At 37.1% G+C, this 20819-nt stretch overlaps 1 protein-coding gene across 3 annotated transcripts in view; it reads right to left on the reverse strand.

Annotated features, from left to right (window-relative positions):
- MUSK (muscle associated receptor tyrosine kinase) overlaps positions 1-20819 on the reverse strand; it is a 96090-nt gene that overhangs the window by 51288 nt on the left and 23983 nt on the right. Inside the window, exon 6 of one of the 3 annotated variants that reach the window (XM_070459305.1) lies at positions 2320-2349. The exons of the other annotated variants lie outside the window; for them this stretch is intronic. Within the exon in view, the coding sequence (XP_070315406.1) occupies positions 2320-2349 (30 nt within the window). The remainder of the gene's footprint in view (positions 1-2319; positions 2350-20819) is intronic. 3 annotated transcript variants of the gene reach the window in all.

Below are 20819 nucleotides of genomic sequence, written 5' to 3' on the forward strand. Positions count from 1 at the left end.
CCTTGGGATTTTCCAGGCAAGAGTGGGTTGCCATTGCCTTCTCCGTGTGGTACATGGTGAGAACTCAATAGATATTTGTTGAATGAATGAATTGGGAAAAGGGACTTGTCTATGTGATGAATATATCAGTCCTCTTTGGGTCATCTTTCTTCCAGCTATCCAGGGAACAAAAAGGGTATGGGGTTAATGTCCTACAGGTGAGCTCCCCAGGTCGGGGTTTCTCCATCCTGCAACTCCAGGTGAAAGGTGGAGGGTGTGGGGAGGAATTAGAAGTTACATGAATCTAATTTTTGGATGAAGGGAGAGAAAGCTTTCTTTTTCAACCTAGCTTTATCAGCAATAAAGCTGATATTTTTATACCCATCAGTATTTGTTACCAGTTCCAAGCATAAAAAGTAATGGGACGGGGAAAGAAATTTCAGCACATTTATCAAACATAAAAAACAAAAAGCCAGTTGCCATTAAAAATAAATGTCAGACTGCTCATGGATAACAATACACCTGTAATAATAAATTTAAACATAGTTCAATAATAAACTCCCATTATTTCAGCAGTAGCCACTAGCTGAAAATTCATTTTAAGTCATCCATTTTAAAAGTAATGTGATAGGTTTCATATCAAATAAATGCCCCCCTGAATATCCCTATTTCACCTTTTCTTTGCATGAAAGACAATATAAAAGTGCTTTGTAACACACACAAGCTGTTTAGTAGAAAGGGCATGGCATTACTTGGTCATTTGGAAAATGCTGATAATTGTTTTGATATGGATTTTTAAAGAAAAAATTATTCAACTCTTCTTTCTATAGATAGTCTTATCGTCATTCTCCAATTCACTGTGAGCTTTCCTGTGGGCAAGCACATTACTATTCATCTGCAACATGTAAAATAGACATGGGCAATCTATTTATCCCTGGGTTTTCTTTCACGGCGTCTAGTCCTGAGTTTGGGGCTTTACTTTCTCCCGGATAAGTTTACTTTAATAACTGCAGGTTGCAAATCCTGCATTCAAAATTGGACTTAAGCAGCCAGTGATTCCAAGTCCTTTATAACATAACCATATTGTATTCTCGTTTCCTTTCTCTCTCTCTTTCTTTTTTTCCTCCCTCCCTCTGTCTTGCCCTGCCTCCCTCTACCCTGCTTCCTCTTTCTTGTTCCATTTTTCAAGATACTTTCAGATATATAATAAATTTTATCTTTGGTTGTCATTTTAAGGGGTAATCTGAATTTGTAATAAGGAGATGGAACATTATTCACTCTGAAATTTCACTGGTGGTGTAATGGAAAGCCTAACAGGCAGGGGACCCAAATTAAATCTTGAAATTAATAAGCAGTTTGGCTTGAAATGAATTGCTTCTCTTTTCTTGGAAAGGGAGTGGAACCAGAAGAATATTTAAGTCCCTTGTAAATTGTATTTCTGAGTAATTACTTCAAAGGATATAGTGGGCTTGCATGGATTTGCATGGTGTTTTTTTTTTTTTTCATTCTTTTCTTTCTTTCTTATTTTTCTAGCCTCTCTTAAAGAGATCTTTTGTTACTTGATTCAAACCAGCACTGAGAAGAGTAAGTTGAAAACAAACAAAAACTGAAACTAAAAATAAACCAAAAAACCCCTCAGAATCATACAGATACAGGTGAAATGATTTTATCTAGATTTAGTTATAAGCAGCATGATGTTTAAATAGGAAAACATCTCAGATACCTTATTTGAAATACTTAGATAAGGAGGGGCTGTTTCAAAGAATACCAGCCTAGGGTTTATTCCTAAAGCCAAACTGTATTATATGAGAACTTGTGAATTTCATCCAAAATATACAAAAGTTAGAACAGTTTGATTGATTTGGTTTGGTTTGGAGCAGTTATATAATACTTGTCCACTTGAAGTAATAACAATAAAAATCTAAGCTGGCACCTTGACATTTTTACAAGTCTCCAAAGGTTGTAACTCCCTCACCTCCTGGCCCCCCACCCCTAAGGCTTTTGGTCAGAGGAACTTTCCGTTCTAGTCTGTGTGACATTTATATTCTCATGCTGATTTATGTCATTTCATTTTGTTTGCATTCTCAGAGTCTAGGATACAAAGTTTATTTCTGTTCATTCAAGCTTTTCTTAATACACGTAAATCCTCAATAACTATATTATATAGAAGGCAGCCCATCTAATAACACTGTTAAATGCTGAATTAATATTCCCCATACATCGTTTGTTATTTCCTTATAAAATCATGGCACTCAGAGTTGTTTGTAAGGTCGGAGAAATAAACAGTTGAATGAAACCATACATTTATAAAAGAAGCAGTGCAGAAAGAAAAAAAAATACCTTTAGTATCTTGCTCAGGTTCACTCTCTTCTATTAATAGGAACAAGACAAACAAACACACAAACAAAAACAACACATCATGAAAAGGAAAATCTTTGAGCACAGAAATGTTACGGTACAAGATGAATCAGAATCTGCTTGTTTCTTATTTCAATAAGAAACAAATGCAATGAAGGGAAACCACTGACCTTTTAAAAGCAAACTATTAAAGGACATAAACTTTCAAACTATTGCTTTTAGTCAGGCAGTACCACACAGAAAATGAACTACAGCATACCCAACAACATAGCTCATTCATGCATTTTAATTTCATCGTTGACAATTACCCCTTCTTTCAAGGCAACAAACTGCCTACTATTCTGATAATAGTAGTAGTGATTGTGTTTCTCCTTGTTAGTGCGGCTTCTCCTCTTATGAGGCCCTGCTGTGAAGGCGGTGATGTTGAATCTGGGATCTCAGCTATCATTTCTATGGCAATAGACTCCTGTTGTGGTAAACAGGATTAGGGGGTTTCTGCAGAACAGAGCCTACAACCAAAAGAGATTCTCTCCTCTGTATTGATTCCCAGAGGCTGCCCAGAGGGCAGAGAGGAGCTCATCGTTATCTTTCAGGGAAAAAGAACAGTAAAGCAAGCTACAAAGAAAAATATAAAAATGTCTAAATTGGGTATATGGAATTGAGAATTTTTCAATATTTAAAAATCATAGAAAAGAGACAACCACCAAATTAATTGTTCCAAAATGTTTAATACAACAAAATCAAAGATAGATCCCACGCGTTCTCTTTCTATCATGAAGATATATTTTGTGTCAATTTAGACCTTTCTTTTTTTTAAAATTGATGTGTAGTTAGAATAGACCTTTCTTTGATTTAGTGATAAGCCTAATGCAATATTTATTTATAGCATAAAATAGCAATGCTCTTGTTAATCTACTTTTAGAAATAAGAATACATTGGTATGGTTCCTTACAGGTTATGGGTATTTTCACACATGTTGTACATTATCTCATTTAATGCTAGCTGTTTCCCTGTGATGATACATACCTGATATTATTTAGCCCATTTTTCAGACAAGGAATCTGAAACTCACAGAGTTGCTGCAGATGCAAAGCCAGAAATGCCTCTCCAGCTTTCAGACACAAAGTTTTCTGTTCTACCTAGCATCACAGTGAGAAAGCTTCATTTTTATACTTAATGCCCAATACTCTTAAATTTAGGTGAACTTATAATTTCCCAGTTAGATTTTACTCTATCGGTCAAGTCCATGACACATTCTTATTTTATTTTTTTTTAAATATCAGGGTCATATTGGATAAAAATGAGATTTTTCCATACTGAAAAATGGTCCATCTGGACACTAGAAAACTGCAGAGAGTCCCTGCTTGGAACAAAGACCTTAATCAGAAGAAATAAATGAAGGTCCATAGTTGGACCAGATTGGGCCTGGAAAATTATACCTGAATGTCTTTGGGCTGAGCATGTCTTTCTAGTTCCTTAGCACAATTGCACTTATTTCTAAGCTTACAGGGATTGGGGGTAGGGGGAAACAACCATTTTTTTTGGAACCAGCAAAATAACTATGGGTGCCTGAGATGGGCAGGGGACTTAGATGGGAACATTAAGTATCTGTGTTATTTGACTGCTATATCTCCAAAATTTTCCTCCACTAAAGTTGAAGGACCTCCGTAAGTTTTGAGAACCTTATTTCCTCATCAGCTCTTACACTGCTCTTTTTAGGGTTCTAGAGCAAGTGCAGGTAAACCCTCAGCCTCTTTGTAATTTTACACCAATGGTCTTTTACTGGACTGGACTATATTTTGAAGTAGATTCTGAGGGCAATGCTGAGTTTTCCTTTGCTGCCTTTCACTTTGTTGTTGTTACTGTTATTATTGCTCATTTTGCTTGAATTGTTTGGAATTGGAAGCAGTCTTAAATGAATGTGCCCGTTTCCTCCACTGCAGATCTATAGAACCATCTCAGGGAATCACAGAAGCTCTAAGATTTGCCATTTTCCTGAAAGGAAGTCTGGAAGTCCCACCAGGAATTAAACTTTCATATATCGATTCTCAAAATTTCTTTTTACACACAAATTCAAGCATGTATCTTATGTGTTGCTCTGGTCGTGTCCGACTCTTTTGTGACCCCATGGACTGTAGCCTGCTAGGCTCCTCTGTCCATGGGATTTCCGAGGCAAGAATACTGGAGTGAGTTGCCATTTCCTTCTCCAGGGGATCTTCCTGACCCAGTGATTGAATCTGCATCCCCTGCACTGCGGGCAGATTCTTTATGTATATAAATATATACATATTTATATACACTATATATTAATATATACACATATGTACACACATTCACACACATGCATACACAATTGAGGTTACTTTAAATTAGAGAAAAATATGCAAGGGTATTGCACACTATTTAAGTTTGCATACACTCACCCAGTGTATGAGATTGTTATTTCAAGGTCAGACTGTAGTCCTGGTTTTACTGTGTAGCTTGCTTGCCTATCCTACCACCATCCCTCTTGACTTCTGAACTGACTGTTTTACCTTTTATCAATTTTACATATATTCTGTTTCATGGTCTTTATTTCTATTTAATTGATACATTCTCTTTCAATTACTTTGTGTGTAATGCATCGGTCTTGTCTTCCAACGTGATTTGTAATCTTTGTGGGATGGAGGAGGGAGCAACATAGCATACTTTACATTTGTTGTGTCATTTTTTCCCCTAAAGTCCAGCACAGCCTCTTGTACAAATACGTTGAATAGAGTGTTGGATAGTGATTCATTTTCCTTCTCTGCTTTCTTGGGATTGTTCAGTAAATGGAGAGTCTGAGATTTCTCATATTGGAATAATCTGAGATATAATCAACATCCAAGTTAAACAGTATATCCATCATTTTCTTGAATAGTTTGATTTATGGAGAACTTAGTTTCATCGTATCAACCCATTTTAAACAGCTATGTTTAAAAAATAGGTACATATACATCCTGAATCAAACCAAAATCCGTCTCCTTATAATTACTACCCACAAGACCTAGTTCCTACTTCTACCTCCTGGACAGAAATGAAAATAAAATCCATCAAATATTTTCATTTTTCCAACATGCTAACCCCAGTTTACTATCCTGACTTCTCAATTTTGAACTGCTTAGCTTTCCTTCTTTTCATAAGTTATCCTCTTATCTGTGGTACCTGAAACTAAAACTAACACACCTAGAGTCTCACAAATTCAGTGAATAGTATGACTCTTTCTAAATACTCTACCTCTGTGAATATAAATTTGCACAAGCTTTTATTTGCATTTCATATAATGATGCAGTTAGGTCATTGATTCCACTAAAAGTCAAGAATATCCAATACTCATTTTTATATTTGCTCCTATTAAAGTCTATCTCCTCAGTTTTGAATGTGTATCTGTGTGAATATGACTTGATTCTAAGGCAAATTAAGTTTTTCCTACTCAGCTCACTGTATTAGTTGATGGGAGAAGAAAGCTGGGGTAGGGGCAGGGGAATGTATTATTATATGGGTGGAGGGAAAGTCATCAAAGTTCTCCAGTGGAGATAAAAAGAATACATTTAGTAAATTAATACAGGTCATGTAGATCTTACAGAAAGAAAGGAATGAAACCAGAGGAGAAAACAGGCACACGTGTGAGATGATTTCCATCCTTCTGACTGCAAGAATGAGGAAAGTCAAGAAATAACAGGAATCTGGCCATCTAGACTTGAAGTCTCAATGGAGGCTGAAATAATACATTATTTGCTTTTTGTAGCATGACATTTATAATTTTCTTCTTGGGCAATATCCTAAGAAAATTTCTGACCATCTGGTACTGTAAGAATACCATTCTAGGACTTTTTCTAAGAACATAATCAGAAATTGGGAAATCAAAATAATATTTCCTTTCAGTTGTGTACAGGACCCCTTATAGGAAATCAGGCAGGCAGATCTGAGTTTGGGTCCTTAGTCTACTGCTTACTAGCTGTTTGATCTGTGCTATTGCTCAACTCTGAACTTCAGTCTCTTCTTGCAGAAAATGCAGAACATGTCGACTCCCAACTTGTAGGATTATGGAGAAGATTAAGTAAAATGATCTGTACAAAGAAGTTAATATAGCAACTGACACATAGCTAGAAAGTGTTGAAGGCTGACTTTGAAGCCATCTCCTCTTGCTCTTCCTCCCTCCCTTCTTCCCTCCTTCCTTCCCTTCCTTCCTTCCTGTTTCGGCCTCTGTGGTGTCTTCCTGACTGATGACAGCTGTTCTTCCAACTGACTTCAAAGGTAGAAGGCTATTTTATCTTATTTTAAATTTTAGTCTTCCTTAGCAGGCAGCATCCCATATATTGTAGGTGTTAAAAGCATGAGCTTAAATCCTTTCCTCAATTGTCTGAGAAGAATCACTCTAGAGAGAGAAATTCATTCTTCAGATCCTATTATTAAAACATAGATGCTAATTGATATTAGACTATTTGAATCTATTCTTAAATAGGTTAGATGTCTCATCAAACATTGTATTTTCAGAATTATGGAGTCAGAGATGCCTGTTAGTAGACAACCACCACAAAGAAGAAGAAAGGTAATTTTAATTCTTAATTTTTTTACTTAGAGAAAAGTGGCTCAAGAGTGGTTGAAACTAATCATAGTGAGACTCTGTGGTACTTTGTTTCTGAACAGATTCTTCTTTTGTCTTCCAATCATTAAAAGAAAGCTTGATAATAGTAATGATAAACCTAAGTAAATACCTGATTTTCTTTCCTGACTTCTTGGTGGCTAAAGCAAAGAAACTTGATCCTGGTGTGCTGCCACTGTTTACATTTCTGTCCCCTTTGAAGCTGAGCAATGCATAAAGAGGTTTATCCACTGTGGCTCCATCTCTGAAGGAATTGGAGCACAAGTTCCTTTAAAAAAAACATACACAGTACCCTCACAAACAGTGACTCCCTCCTCATAATCAGGCTGGCCTGCCTCTGTGACATTCCTATTCTCTAAAGTGGCTTGGGTCGGGAACATTTCTGTGGCCTTTGAGATAATAACATTTTCTTAGCTTGTAAATATGGATGATGAATAAATGACTGTGAGTAAGACGTGTTTACCAAGGAAATCAGGCAAGAACCACATGAAGTTAACTTGTTTTGATTTCAGTCCTAGATGTAACGAGAGTAGCTATTAAGAATATTTTTGTTAAAATTGTCCTGAAAATATATTACAAGTTTAACTGTAAGCCAAGAAAAAAAGTTGACTTTCGGCTCCGATTCAATTTTTTCATTCTTAAAATAATTATTTTCTGGTTTTAATGGGAGGAGATGCTAAACTGCTTAATGATGAGGACAGAAGCCTGTTTTAGTTTACCCTTTCCGAAGGTTTTTATTTGGGAATAAATTTAGATTTACACAAGAGTTGTAAAGGAAGTGAAAAAGTCCCCAGGTACTTTTCACTCAGTTTCCTCGACTGTTAACATCTTACATAGTGTGTGCACACTCAGTTGTGTCTGACTCGTCACAACCCCATAGACTATAACCTGCCAGGCTCTTCTGTCCATGGAATTTTCCAGGCAAGAATTCTGGACTGGAGTGCCATTTCCTACTCCAGAGGATCTTCCCAACCCAGGGAGTGGACCCAAATCTCTTGTATCTCCTGCATTGGCAGGCAGGTTCTTTGCCACTGCTGCCGCCTGGAAGCCCCATTAACATCTTACATAACCACAGTGTATGTATCAAAATCTTAGTTTACTTTTAAGTAACATTTTGACCTAATCTTATGAAAAGGAAGATACCTGAGCTCTGACAGCAGGCAAAGAAGCTGAAGTTTAATAAGAACCAGAATTTTCAAAACAGTTATTTACTTATTAGCTAACCAGAAATTTTAAATGGGAAAAGAAACAGTAGTTATAACCTTAATCTTAAATGACACCATAATATCCTGGTTGTTTCAAGTGGCTCGGTTTGGGAACATATTGATAGGCTTTGAAATAGAATTCTGGATACCCCAATAGGACCATAGAACCTCCAAACTGTATGTTACCACACCAATGAGATGGTAGATATAGACTCATTTTTAAATTATGCCCAACAAAAGATGACAGAGTGTATAAACTCGAATAGCTTGTGAGTCAAACTGTAGCTCATTCTGGTTTTCATAGCACCTCTGGTAGGTACTAACCAAACTCTCTAGACCATCTTCAACTTCCTGGTTAGGAGTTGGTGTCAGCCTGTGATTGCATGATAAATCTTCATTTTTTCCTCTCTCACTGGTGTATGGTCTGTAGCATGAGCTGCTGTTCATTCATCAAAGCCCTGTTGGACCTCATCTCTCTAAGTTTTCCCTGATCTCTCTCTGTCTCCCCTGTCCTGTGTGTGTGTCTTGCCCAAACTCCTATTGTTGCAAATATATTGAACTCTAATTATTGTAGTTCCTTGCTTGCATGTCCATCTTTCTGTCTAAATTTGGACACTTTTCAAGAAATGAACCATGTCTTATTTATCCTGTATCCTTGTGCTGTGTGTTTAGTCACTCAGTTGTGTCTGACTCTTTGTTACGCTATGGACTGTAGCCCGCCAGGCTCCTCTGTCCATGGGGATTCTCCAGGCAAGAATACTGGAGTGGGTTGCCATGCCTTCCTCCAGGGGATCTTCCCAACCCAAGGATCGAACCCAGGTCTCCTTTGCAGGTGGATCCTTTACAAGCTGAGCCACTAGGGAAACCCAAGAATACTGGAGTGGGTAGCCCATCCCTTCTCCAGGGGATCTTGCTAACCCAGAAATCGAACCGGGGTCTCCTGCATTGCAGGCAGATTCTTTACCAGCTGAGCTACCAGGGAAGCCCCTGTATCCTTGGATTCACCTCATTTCATGGAATATAGTAGGCACTCAGCAAAAGAATAAATTTGAAGCTATCATATTTATCATGAAATGGTGAATAAGCTAACTCTCTCCTTGAATTGTTAAGCTTTCATCTGGACTAAAGACATTCCAGGTAGAAATTCTTAAACCAATGTTTCCTGAAGTGTGGTTCATAGACTGCCTATGTAAGGATCATCTGGGAGGTTGTTAAAAGGCCCTAACAGAGACCCATCAGGTCTGAACCTCTGGGGAATCTCTACCTGGAGCTGTGCCTTTTAACAAAATCTGCAGTTGCGTCTCATGTGCACTGATGCTTGAAAACCACTACCTTCAAGAGTTCCATTAGTCCATCAACTTAGTTATTTCCATCTCTTTCCATAGAGGTTTTTGAAGTGAGCATAATCAATGATGTGACAGTAAATTAAATAACAACACATTCGTCTCAAGAAAAGGAGACCTCTTGTTGGTTTAGTGGAACAAATATTATGATGAAGCTTCAAGTTGGATTCTGAAAAACATGCAAGGTAGGGCAAAAAATAAAGTATACAGTTCTCACTACAGGAAAGAGAGCAAAATGCCAGTTTCTCAAGAGAGACCATTTTTTTTTCCCCCAAGCCACTAAATTTTTAAAGCAGTTTCTCACTTAAGATGTTTTTCAGAGCAGTGAGTGATGGAATGATCAATATTTTCAAGAAGGTTTTTGGCAAACAGCTGTAGCGAGCAAAATATGATGTAAGCTTGGGATGTAAGCTGCACTAAGCCTGCCTTGACTTTCATGTTATTATATTATTTGGGTAGGGGACATGCTGATTCTATACAGCCTCTTTCCAGTTTGCTGGTAAAGGCATATCTTCATATTGCACCTTAGATAAGCATCCTTATGTCACTTGTCACAATAGGGCTAAACCAAAGTTATTAATCTCTAACAAGTATCGAGAATGCAGGGACAAAGCATTGCTGGTTGAAAGTAGATTTATATTCTTTGGAAGCAAGAGAAGCAGTTGGTAATGTTGACATTCTATTTCTGAAACTTGAGAAGACTAACCAGCAATATTCTCTGGATACAAGTCATCCAGCTTCATAACAATGTAAACGAAAGACAACAATACCAACAACAGTCAGTATTTATCGAAGAGCTGGTAGATGCATACAGTATCTACATGGTATCCCAGCTCCTTTTAAGAACTCTCTGCTCCATTTCACACAGAGGAAACAGACTCAAAGAGGTGACATAAATTATCCAACTTCACGTAACTAGTAAGTGGCAGAGTCAGGATTAACTCTTCAGTCTATCTGATGCTAAAGCATGTCAATGTTCCAGAATTCTCGTCTATGTAACATAAACATAGAGAAAGAAAAGACTCAAGAATGGGATTGTAAAAGATGTCCTGGTTTAGGGGTTAAGCCATCCATGTTCTTGGCTAACTTGGGCAAAGTTATCATTTTTCTGGTCTCAAGTTTCGTTAACTGAAAATTACAGGATTGAGCTATAACTTCTAGGGCCCCTTTCAGGTTTTAAAGTGTATGGTTACTCTTCTGATAAAACCAAAGTTAATAAAACATCAACTGTATCTTAAATAAAAATTTAGTTTTGCAATTGAACTTGACTGCTTCTACCTCAAAGATAAAGATGGCATGTGAAATAAAGAGCTGTAAATGTCTTCCCAAGTGCTTAAGTCATTGCTTTTGTTGTACTAAAGTTTCATTAGTCCTAGAACTGCATTAATGACTATTATTTGAGTGATTACTCTGTGCCAGGCACTCTTGTAGGAGCTTTAAATGTAGTATTTGGGTTTATCCTTTTGCAACTTATGAGATAGGACATAGTATTCACCTTATTTTACACATAGGGAAACTGAGGCACTATGAGAGGAAGTAACCTACCTGAAGTTACGGAAGTGGTGAATGCTGGAGCCAGGATATGAACTTAAGCAGCTGGCTCTAGACTCTGGAGCCCAGACAGTTTTCTACAATCTAAGACCCATGTTATTAGCCAGTATACTAAGTTCCTTAACTTTCCAATTTCATTTCAAACAATATACTGTCAACATTGTATCAGTTCTATTATCGTAAACAACTGAAGAAAAATCTTTGCAGCACATTTTTTCTTCAGAGCAATTGAAGAGAATCTAACTGTTCTTTACCTTGAAGTATTATATGTTCAGTGCATAATCGTACAACTCTTTTTATCTTTAGAGAACATTACTGACAACTCTTCAAATAAAGGACCACGTTACCATTATTACTTGAACACACTACAGAACTTTTCAGATGAGAATGCAGCGTAATCTCCCCTAAAGTGGAAATCAATGGGTCAAACCCTTCTCTGAGAGCATGCACCCTATGAATCATGCAGATTTAATTTTCCCTATGATAGCCCCCAAGAATATCAAAGGTTTATGCCTCTTGCTTTTCTTTGGTTTTTAATTACACAGTGTAATCATGACAGCAAATCAAACCCGTTAGTGGCATCAAACAGGTAGAACTGATGCCGGGAACAGGGCCACTGCAAATTTTATTAAAACTGCAATCATTGAGAGCATAGCACACACTGGGGGTTTAAATACCTCTCTCTGTGGCATTTGTCATATTAAGAGCTGCAGCGTAAACAAAGGAAAAAGTCAAATCAAATGTGCGTAAACATTACATGTTCACTTCTACTTTTATAGATGCAGTAAGGAAATCTGATCTCTGGGAAAGAAGATGGACAGAAGTCTAACATTTCTGAAAATAGTCCTGATCTCTTAGATCTCTTGACATTTGCCTCGGGGTCATCCTATGTGCATACGTATTTGTTTGGTCTTTTAAAATTCTACTTATTTTATATACTGTGTGTCTGCAAAAAATCAACAGAAGCCTCCCACAGAGCAAGTTATTCCTAAGGATATATGGTGAAGCTTTTCAGATTGCAGAGAAAGGGACTGACAGGAGCAATAAGGACCCTGACCAGTGTTGGGAATGCTTTCATGGGAGCCAATTAAATTTGCCAGGTGGCTCACCTTTCCTCCTTACTCCCCAAAATGCCTCTCCCAGGTGTGGAGACATGGGTCTATTTTTGAGGCCTCCTGCAAACAAGGAGTTGTTTAAACATTAGAGGAGCCCACAATAACCCTCTACCTAGAGGGGTTCTGTTCTCTTCTGGATCTGCTTCTTGGGCTCTCATCTTGGGCTCTGTGCTGGTGCCGGGTACCCTCTTCCCACTGGTGGCCCCTGACTGAAAACCCTTGGTGTTAGCCTCCCTTCTGCCCAACCTTTTCCTTACTGCCTTAAAGCCCCAAGGGAAAATGAGGTAGTAATAGAACATGCCATCACCAGGAAGCCCAGTCCGTTCCAATATCCATCTATTTTAACTGGGGTCCTCAAGTCTTCTACACTCAACCAGTTTCTGAACACAGAGCTTGATTTGTCTGGATGTTATATTCAAAGAATGCATAAGATTCGTGCTCATCTCCAAATAAGTAAATCATTTCATAATTATTAAATTGAAGGATATAAGGGAAGTCTAAGGGAAATATGTAAGAATGTAAGGGAAATATAAGAAAATTAGCTATTTGTAATTTTTTAAATAGATCTTTCCCAATGATTAAAAAAATCTCAAAACAATAATCTTTCTATCTATAAAAAGACTACATTATCATCTTAAACATATTTAATTTCTGTGATGTTTATGAAACACATTTTTTTAAAGGAAGAATGTCCCTCAGGTCAAAATCAGGCAAGTAAAACAAGACTCTGGTATTTCAGAGGTCATTCATAGCCTGCCTTGATGGCAGCCTCTCCTTAATAACTCCAGCCCTATCACTCAAATCATCGTCCTTCAAGGTGGTATCGCTCTGCCACTGAGTGCTCCAGAGTACTTGAGAGTACTCGGGGGAAATCTGTTTCTGTTAGAACGTAGGAGAAACGATATGAATCATTCTTTGGATGCTCATACGCCTAAGGTAGAACATGAGGTAGGTTGGAAAGAGACAAGGCTGTCTCTTGACTTATAAGGTAATTTTTTCTCTAGGGCCCTGAGAAGTTAACTTTGTCCGTTTTCAATCAAAACTAATGCAGTAAGAATCCTTGTTCAGATGTGGCAAGTGGGGGTGAGGCTACGTGGAATTATGCTGCTGAAAAAGATATTTTTACCTCTGTGAGGAACTAATTAAAAGAAGTGATCTCAACAGAAGCAATATCTGAAGTTAAATATAAGGAAATCTTTCTGGGAAATATGATTGATTTATCTTTATTCTATAATTGTATATTCATTCTCATATTTGGAGACAGCTAAGGAACCTTCTTAGCTAAAGGGCAGGAGCCACAAATGAGGTAGGATTGCCTTTAAGCTGGGTAAGACAAATTTCAATTCCTGATATATTGAAATGCATGATAAAGAAACAAAAAATCAGCTAATGCTTGTTTTAAGAAACCAATGACTGGGAATTCACTCCAAATATGGTAAAATATTTTAAAATGAGCACTTAGAAAGTGAAACTTTCTATGAAACATGATATGTTTCATATTTCTCTGGCCCTTATCTATCCAGCCATGAGGTCTGTCCTAAAGCCCATTGTCACAGAGGTTCCTGAGAGAGGGGTTAACGTTTCCAGGGGAAGATCCTCCATAGTTGTGGGGTTGACATCTCTTTTCTGCCTTCCAGGTGAATATGGGATCTGGAAACCAAAGACTTCCCTACCAAGGGCAAGTCACCATATCTATATAGTTCTCACCCAGGAGTGTTTCACTTTTCTGAGGAAACTTACCTTTATTTTCCCTATGAATCAATAATACCTAACCAAGTGTAGAAGATGTTCATTGAGAAATCAGAACCCAAATGGAAGTTTAGCTGGGATCCTCCAAGCCACTGTAGAATCATGAATTTTAGGTTTCTTCTCATAAGTAAGAAAGAAGAGTCAAATGAGAAGAGAATTCTCCGCAGCTGCCATTCTCTGAAACTTTTCACTTCCCACTCCATCTAATTGGCTCCTTACTTTCTCAGCTTGCTGTCTTTATGGATTAATTCCTCCCCTAAGGAAATGGCAGTTTCCATGTTCTGTTTCTTATGACCCCTCCCTGAACATTCTTTGGTTCAATACCCCAGTGTAGTGAATATCAATATAGGAATCAATATAGGAATCAACTGCTTTTGACAAAACTTTTTCCACCCCTGTATTTGTTCTAAAGCAGAATGGAGCAACAGAAATACAAAAATAGTCTATCAAACCAATGAACAGAAAGGTTGATGTCACTTGATTAAAATAGTATATTTGGAAGAAGTAATTTTTTCCAAAGCATAAATACAAGCTTTCATTCTTTCTAATTTTAAAGGTCTCTCTATAAAAGTTCAGAAAGTCTAAAGCTTTATAAAGTGTATGATGGAAGGTAACCACCTTCATGTAACTCTGTATGCAGAGATGATGACAGTTAACAATCTGCTATTCTACTCCAATGTGTGAGAGCAAAAGTCGCTCAGTTGTGTCTGACTCTTTTGCAACCCCAAGGACTATACAGTCCATGGAGTTCTCCAGGCCAGAATACTGGAGTGGGTAGCCTTTCCCTTCTCCAGGGAATCTTCCCAACCCAGGGATCGAACCCAGGTTTCCCACATTGCAGGCAGATTCTTTACCAGCTGAGCCACCAGGGAAACGCAATGTATAATATATAACATACTGTTCTTTGACTTACTTTTTTACTTATGAAAACATTAATATTTCTAATGGTTAATATTTCTAAAGAAATAGGATAGTGCCTTGATATGGTCACAAAGAGTCGGACACGACTGAGCAACTTTCATTTTCTCTTTCACTTGCACATGGTAAGCACTATGTAAGTATTAATGGTTAATAATAAAGACAGCTGATAATTATATCATGCTTTCTGTGTGCCGTAATAATTCATGTAGTCACTACAGCAACCTAAGAGGTAGGTGCTATTTTTATCCCTCTTTTAGAGATGAGGAAACTGAAATTTCAGATAGGAAACATACCCAAGTTACATATATGGTGGATAGTTATAGAAGTTACTACTTATAGATTGATCTCATCCTTTTTAATGATTCACACAAATTTCATCACATAATGTCAGCCTCTTATTGATGCAAATTTAAATTATACTTAAAAATTTGCTGTTATAAACAACTTTGTGATGATCTTACTTTGGGTAATATACCATTATCCATCCACTGAATTTTAACTTTAGTCTTTGTATTTTTCACTTGTTAAAATTATATTTAATTCTTTATCAGGCTTGCCTTTCTTCTTCCTGATGTATTTTTCTTTTTTGTCATTCCTCCTTTTGTGTGTTTCACTTTAACATATTCATTTGAGAGTATTTATTATATTGTGTTGTTAATTGGATTTCCTGGGGCTTAAATCTCTTTATTTATTGTGTTAGCTACCTCTCACTCAAGGCAGGTTGTTTCCTGTGGATGTGATAATTTTGCATTGTGAATTCATGCTCAGTGTGGCTTTATCTAAACCCTAACCTGTGCAAAGTGTTTTGTTTTTCAGCTTTTTTGTTGTTAAAATTTCTGACCTGAGACTATTTTTTTCCTTTAAATTATAGTTTATTTACAATATTGTATTAGTTTAAGGTGTATGGCAAAGTGATTCAGTTATTTTTTCAGATTATATTCCATTGTAGGTTAAAGATATCGAATGTAATTCCCCTGTGCAATACAGTGAATCCTTGTTGCTTATCTATTTTATGTACTTTATTAATCTCACATTCCTTATTTGTCCCTCCCTCTCTCCTCCCTTTTTTTTTTAACAATAAGTTTGTTTTCTGTGTCAGTGCATCTGTTTCTGTTTGTATGTAGATTCATTTGTATTATATTTTAGATTTCACATATGACTCTTATAGTGTTTGTCTTTCTCTGTCTGACTTAACCTCGCTAAGTATAATATTCTCTAGATCCATGTTACTGCAAATGACAATTATTTCATTCTTTTTTATAGTCAGGTAATATGCCAGTGTATATATACCACATTTTCTTAAGCCAGTTGTTTGTTGCTGGGCGCTTGGGTTGCTTCCAGGTCTTGGCTATTGTAAACAGTGCTGCTATGAATGTTGGGGTGCATGTATCTTTTCAAATTCGAGTTTTCATTTTTTCTGGATACATGCCCTGGAGTGGATTGCTGGATCATATAGTAGTTCTATTTTTAGTTTTTTTAAGGAACCTCCATACTCTTCCTCCATAGTAGCTGCACCAATTTACATTTCCCTCAACAGCCTAGTAGAGTTCACTTTTCTCCACACCTACTAGAATTAATTATTTGTAGACCTTCTGATAATAGACATTCTGACCTAATGTGAGGTGGTACCTCATTGTGGTTTTGATTTGTGTTTCTGTATTAATTAGCAATGTTGAGCATTTTTTCATGTGCCTGTTTGGCCATCTCTATGTCTTTGGAAGACCTAGGACTAGTTTATATGTTAATTTCTCTAGCTGGGGATTCCTAAACTGGCTGTGCTGGCAGCATGAATTCAAAAAGTATAATTGAGATATAGTCCTGAGTGTTGGATATTCATTCATAAGAAAACTTCTTTTTTCTTCTTATGGAGAGATAGACAAGCCTCTGTATTGCCTTTCCTTGCTGATGGGTAGAACTTTGCTGGCCTACCTTTTTACTTCTATGGTTCTCAGCTTTATACAAGGGTATCAATGCCAGCTTCCACTTCACAGGGGCAAAAGACTAACTTCTGTCCCTTTAAGAGTCTTAAAAACTGACCTTACCCATTAAAGAAATGGGCATCTGTCTTATTACATGGAGGACAATGTCCAACGACCCCATGATCTTATGGCTCTGCTTTGCAAATTTCTGTTCATTCTTGACTTCAGAAAATGTATATTGTTTCCTTATGAGTTATACAACTAACCTGGCATTTCTGAATGTTTGTAGTAGAAAGATTTTCATGTTATCTTGTCTATCATGTTGCTGGAGCTCTGTGTTTGATCCCAGGTTTGTGTATTTAGTACATAAAGATTCCATGAGTCATCATTTCAAGCATTCTCTCACAATATTCTCAACTTTCTTACCCTCTTTTCCTTCCTGGCAAAGCTCCAGTGCTTATATCTTGCCTTTGGATTTGGCTTTCTATTTTTTCTGACTTATACCTATACTTATACCTGCTGTGCCACCCTGCAGGAAAAACCTAGAATGAAGCAAATTGCTGCCAGTCTGTATTCCTAGTCCTGTTCTCTGCTGAAACCTGCATGTTGCCCAGCAAGCCTAGTTTTCCTGTGAGTCATCGCCCCCATTCTCCACAGCTATTTAAAAACCTCCTCATCCCTCTGCCCCCCTTTATAGGAGTATTTTCAGAAGATAATCTTACTTCCTACTTCCTACAGGAAACGGAGCCCATCAGAACAGAGCTTTCTCAAATTCCATCCACCTAATTTATGAACTCATTTATACCGGAATACACCCCCTTTCTCCTTTCTCCCTATTACAAGGAAGAAACTTGTTTCTTTTTCCTGTCTAAGTACAATAATCATGCAATTACTATTGAAGCCAGGGTATTTTTGAAAGTAAAAGAGGGACTCTATTAATAATTATTCTAGGATGACAGGTGTAAACCAGAACAGGGTAAACTGGGTCATGTGGTCACCCCCATAAAAAGTTTGTTGCTGAATTCATCTCTTTTACCTTCTCCAGTACCACAGTCCCTTGAATATTCAGCCTCTCTCCTGTATATTCAAATTTTTCTTCTCGCTGGGTTCCTTCTCATTAATATTTTAACATTGCCAATTTTTTTTCCTGCTCATTTTTATTTTTTTTTCATTTATTTTTATTAGTTGGAGGCTAATTACTTTACAATATTGTAGTGGTTTTTGTCATACATTGATGAATCAGCCATGGATTTGTGGGAGAAGGTGAGGGTGGGATGTTTCGAGTTAACATTGCCAATTTTTTTTTAAAAATTTCAATCATTTTTAAAAGAGAAATTATGCAAAACCACACTACCTGTGTGCCAACGAGGCTTCCAGCTACTGCTCACTTTTTGGACTCATCTCTTTTTTCTGCCAAATTTATTGAGAAAAAAATAAATCTACATCTATTATCTCTCTTCTTCTACTCCCCTTCTCCTTCATTCACAGAATTCTGGCTTCCTCCCCCATCCCCATTCTGATGCTAATCTTGACAATGTTACACATGATCCTCCTGTTATTTAACAGAACAGACTGTACTCGGCATTACTCCATTGCTTAGGTGCCTCTATCTGTGGAGCCTTGAGTGAGTTAGTTATCCTGTGTGTTTCTCGGTTTCCTAAAATGGTACAATGATAGGCCCTTCCTCACTGACTGCTAGTGAAAATTAAATAAAATAATCCCTGTAAAGCATTTAGTGTTTTAAAATGTTAGACATCACATTGTTCATCATTTTATAAAGATATCCATGTTTGGTCATGGTTAAATTGGATTGTTCCATCAGTAATTTTGCATGCCACCCTTTGAACCTTTTAAGGCAAGGCAGAAAGGTAGAATCTTTTTTCATAAGCTAGGATAGCAAAGAGCCTGTTTTGTTTTGTTTTGTTTTAATTTATTTGACTATGTTTGGTCTTAGTTGCTGCATGTGCAATGTAGTTCCCTGACCAGGGATCAAACCCAGGCCCTCGCATGGGGAGCACAGAGTCTTAACTTCTGAACCACCAGGGAAGTCCCCTAAAATATCTTTATATTACCATTCCAGTGACCCAGCAGCCTGAGGATGGCAGTCTAGAGAGGGAGCTTCACTTCCGTGTCCAAGGGTATTTCTTTCACCTTTGTTACGGCTGCTAAGGTTTAGTTAACATGCTGTACCAAATCTATATAAACTGGCAAGGTTAACCTCATTAGACACTCATGACAGCAGACAAACCCTGTCTTTCCCTGGCATACCTGTTTGCCGTAGATGTAGCCCAGCATCAGAAAGCACTGACAGGGCTCTCGTTCTGATTTGCTCAAACTAATTTGCAGCGTTACTGACACAATACGTAACAAACGCTCATCTGTCCTGAGTGACCCTGCTTCATCTTCAGCCCTCATGGCTGCCAAGACAGCAGGCATTTGCAGGCATATTGGGATTCTTCCAGTGACTTCTTAGGTGCCTTTTTATCTCCTCTGTGTTGTTGGTTTAATTGACCCTTCTTTTAAATAGGTTGTGTCTGTATTATATCTTGTGGACAAGCCTCAACTATTTATTTAAGTGGAAGCCAATCTCACAGAGCTTCAAGAGCCCAAACAGATTTGCTGCAATATTTATGTTCTAATAGTAATAATTTTAGTTGATGCTATTTACTAAATGCGTAGTATATACCAGCAGTTGTGCTAAGCATGTCACATGTTTTTATGTATATTGACTACTTTAATAGGGACTAGAATGAAGTAGAAATAGACATGTGTGCTAAAATGAGCTTATTACATCCTGGTAAAGTACCTTTAAATGATATTATGAGCTTTCAGTACTAGAAACTTGAATAAAATGTCTTACATATATTAGTTGTTAACACAATGAACATGACTGTTTAAATATTAGGAAGGAGAGTGTTCAGTTTTACTGATAGGCATGATACAAAACTAAATGGCAAGGCAAGACTAAGCTGTGTAATTGAGCTCCAACTAATGAGATTTGTGATCATTTTCTCTAGGCCGAAACTAAAGCAAATTGTTCCATTATCTTTGAAGACAGAACCTAAACAATCAATGTTTTATGTTATGAATCAGAGGGCGCATATTTCATGCCTTGAAGAGAAAAATCTTCATGATGTTGTTTATAAATGGCTAAGATCTATTCTGTATCCCTCCATGCATAGTTCAAGGAAACACTGAATCCAGGCAGACATTCGTTGTGTCTGAAAGTGTGACCAAATGTGTTTGTGTGTTTATTTAATTTTCACTCAGTGAGTTACATCAGGTGGTGGTTGCATTCTGAGCTTTAAATAGCATTGATCATTTAAAAGATATTAAATTCTAGCAGCTGTGCTAAAAATATATCCTTTTTATGTCTGACAACCACAATTTCCTCTAATTTCATTCCTTTCCATGAACAGTTAATAGAAGTAAGATCATTAAAGCTGTGAGAATATCTAGCTAGGCAATAAAGATAATCTTGCAGGAGCTAATAGAAAACTGTGATTGGGAAGGAAGAAATGTAGGAAGGGGTCAATTTTGGCTTAAGAGAAAGGTGACATCAAAGCAAGCTCGGGGAAACTGTGAAACCTTTCCCAATTGAAATGTAATTTGTGACAATGTGTGATAATCACTTTATTGATCAGATAACAGCAAAGCAGAAAAGGAAGTGATAATTCTTATAGTCAACATTTGTTGAGTGTTTATAAAGGGCCAGACATTGTGCTAAATACTACCAGTAACTTATCTCACTGAATACTCACAATAAACCCCACTTTGCAGATAAGAAAATTGAGAACCAGAGAGGTTAATTCTAAGACTTATAACAGGAAAAGGTGGAAAGAGTTTTGCACTCAGTTTCCTCACCTAATATAGGCAAAATGAAAGTTTCTATTTTTAAGCAAAATTGATATAATTTCAGGTCAAGAGGGAGCTGATGACCAAATGGATAGAATCCCTAGCTCAATCTGGATTCTGATTTCTCAGTGAAGATCTTTTACAACAAGCTGTTGAATTAATTGACTTCAAAGAACATTTTAAAAAATGTAAAATATATT

Source organism: Odocoileus virginianus, chromosome 31 (genome assembly GCF_023699985.2).
Source record: "Odocoileus virginianus isolate 20LAN1187 ecotype Illinois chromosome 31, Ovbor_1.2, whole genome shotgun sequence".
Lineage (NCBI taxonomy): Eukaryota > Metazoa > Chordata > Mammalia > Artiodactyla > Cervidae > Odocoileus > Odocoileus virginianus.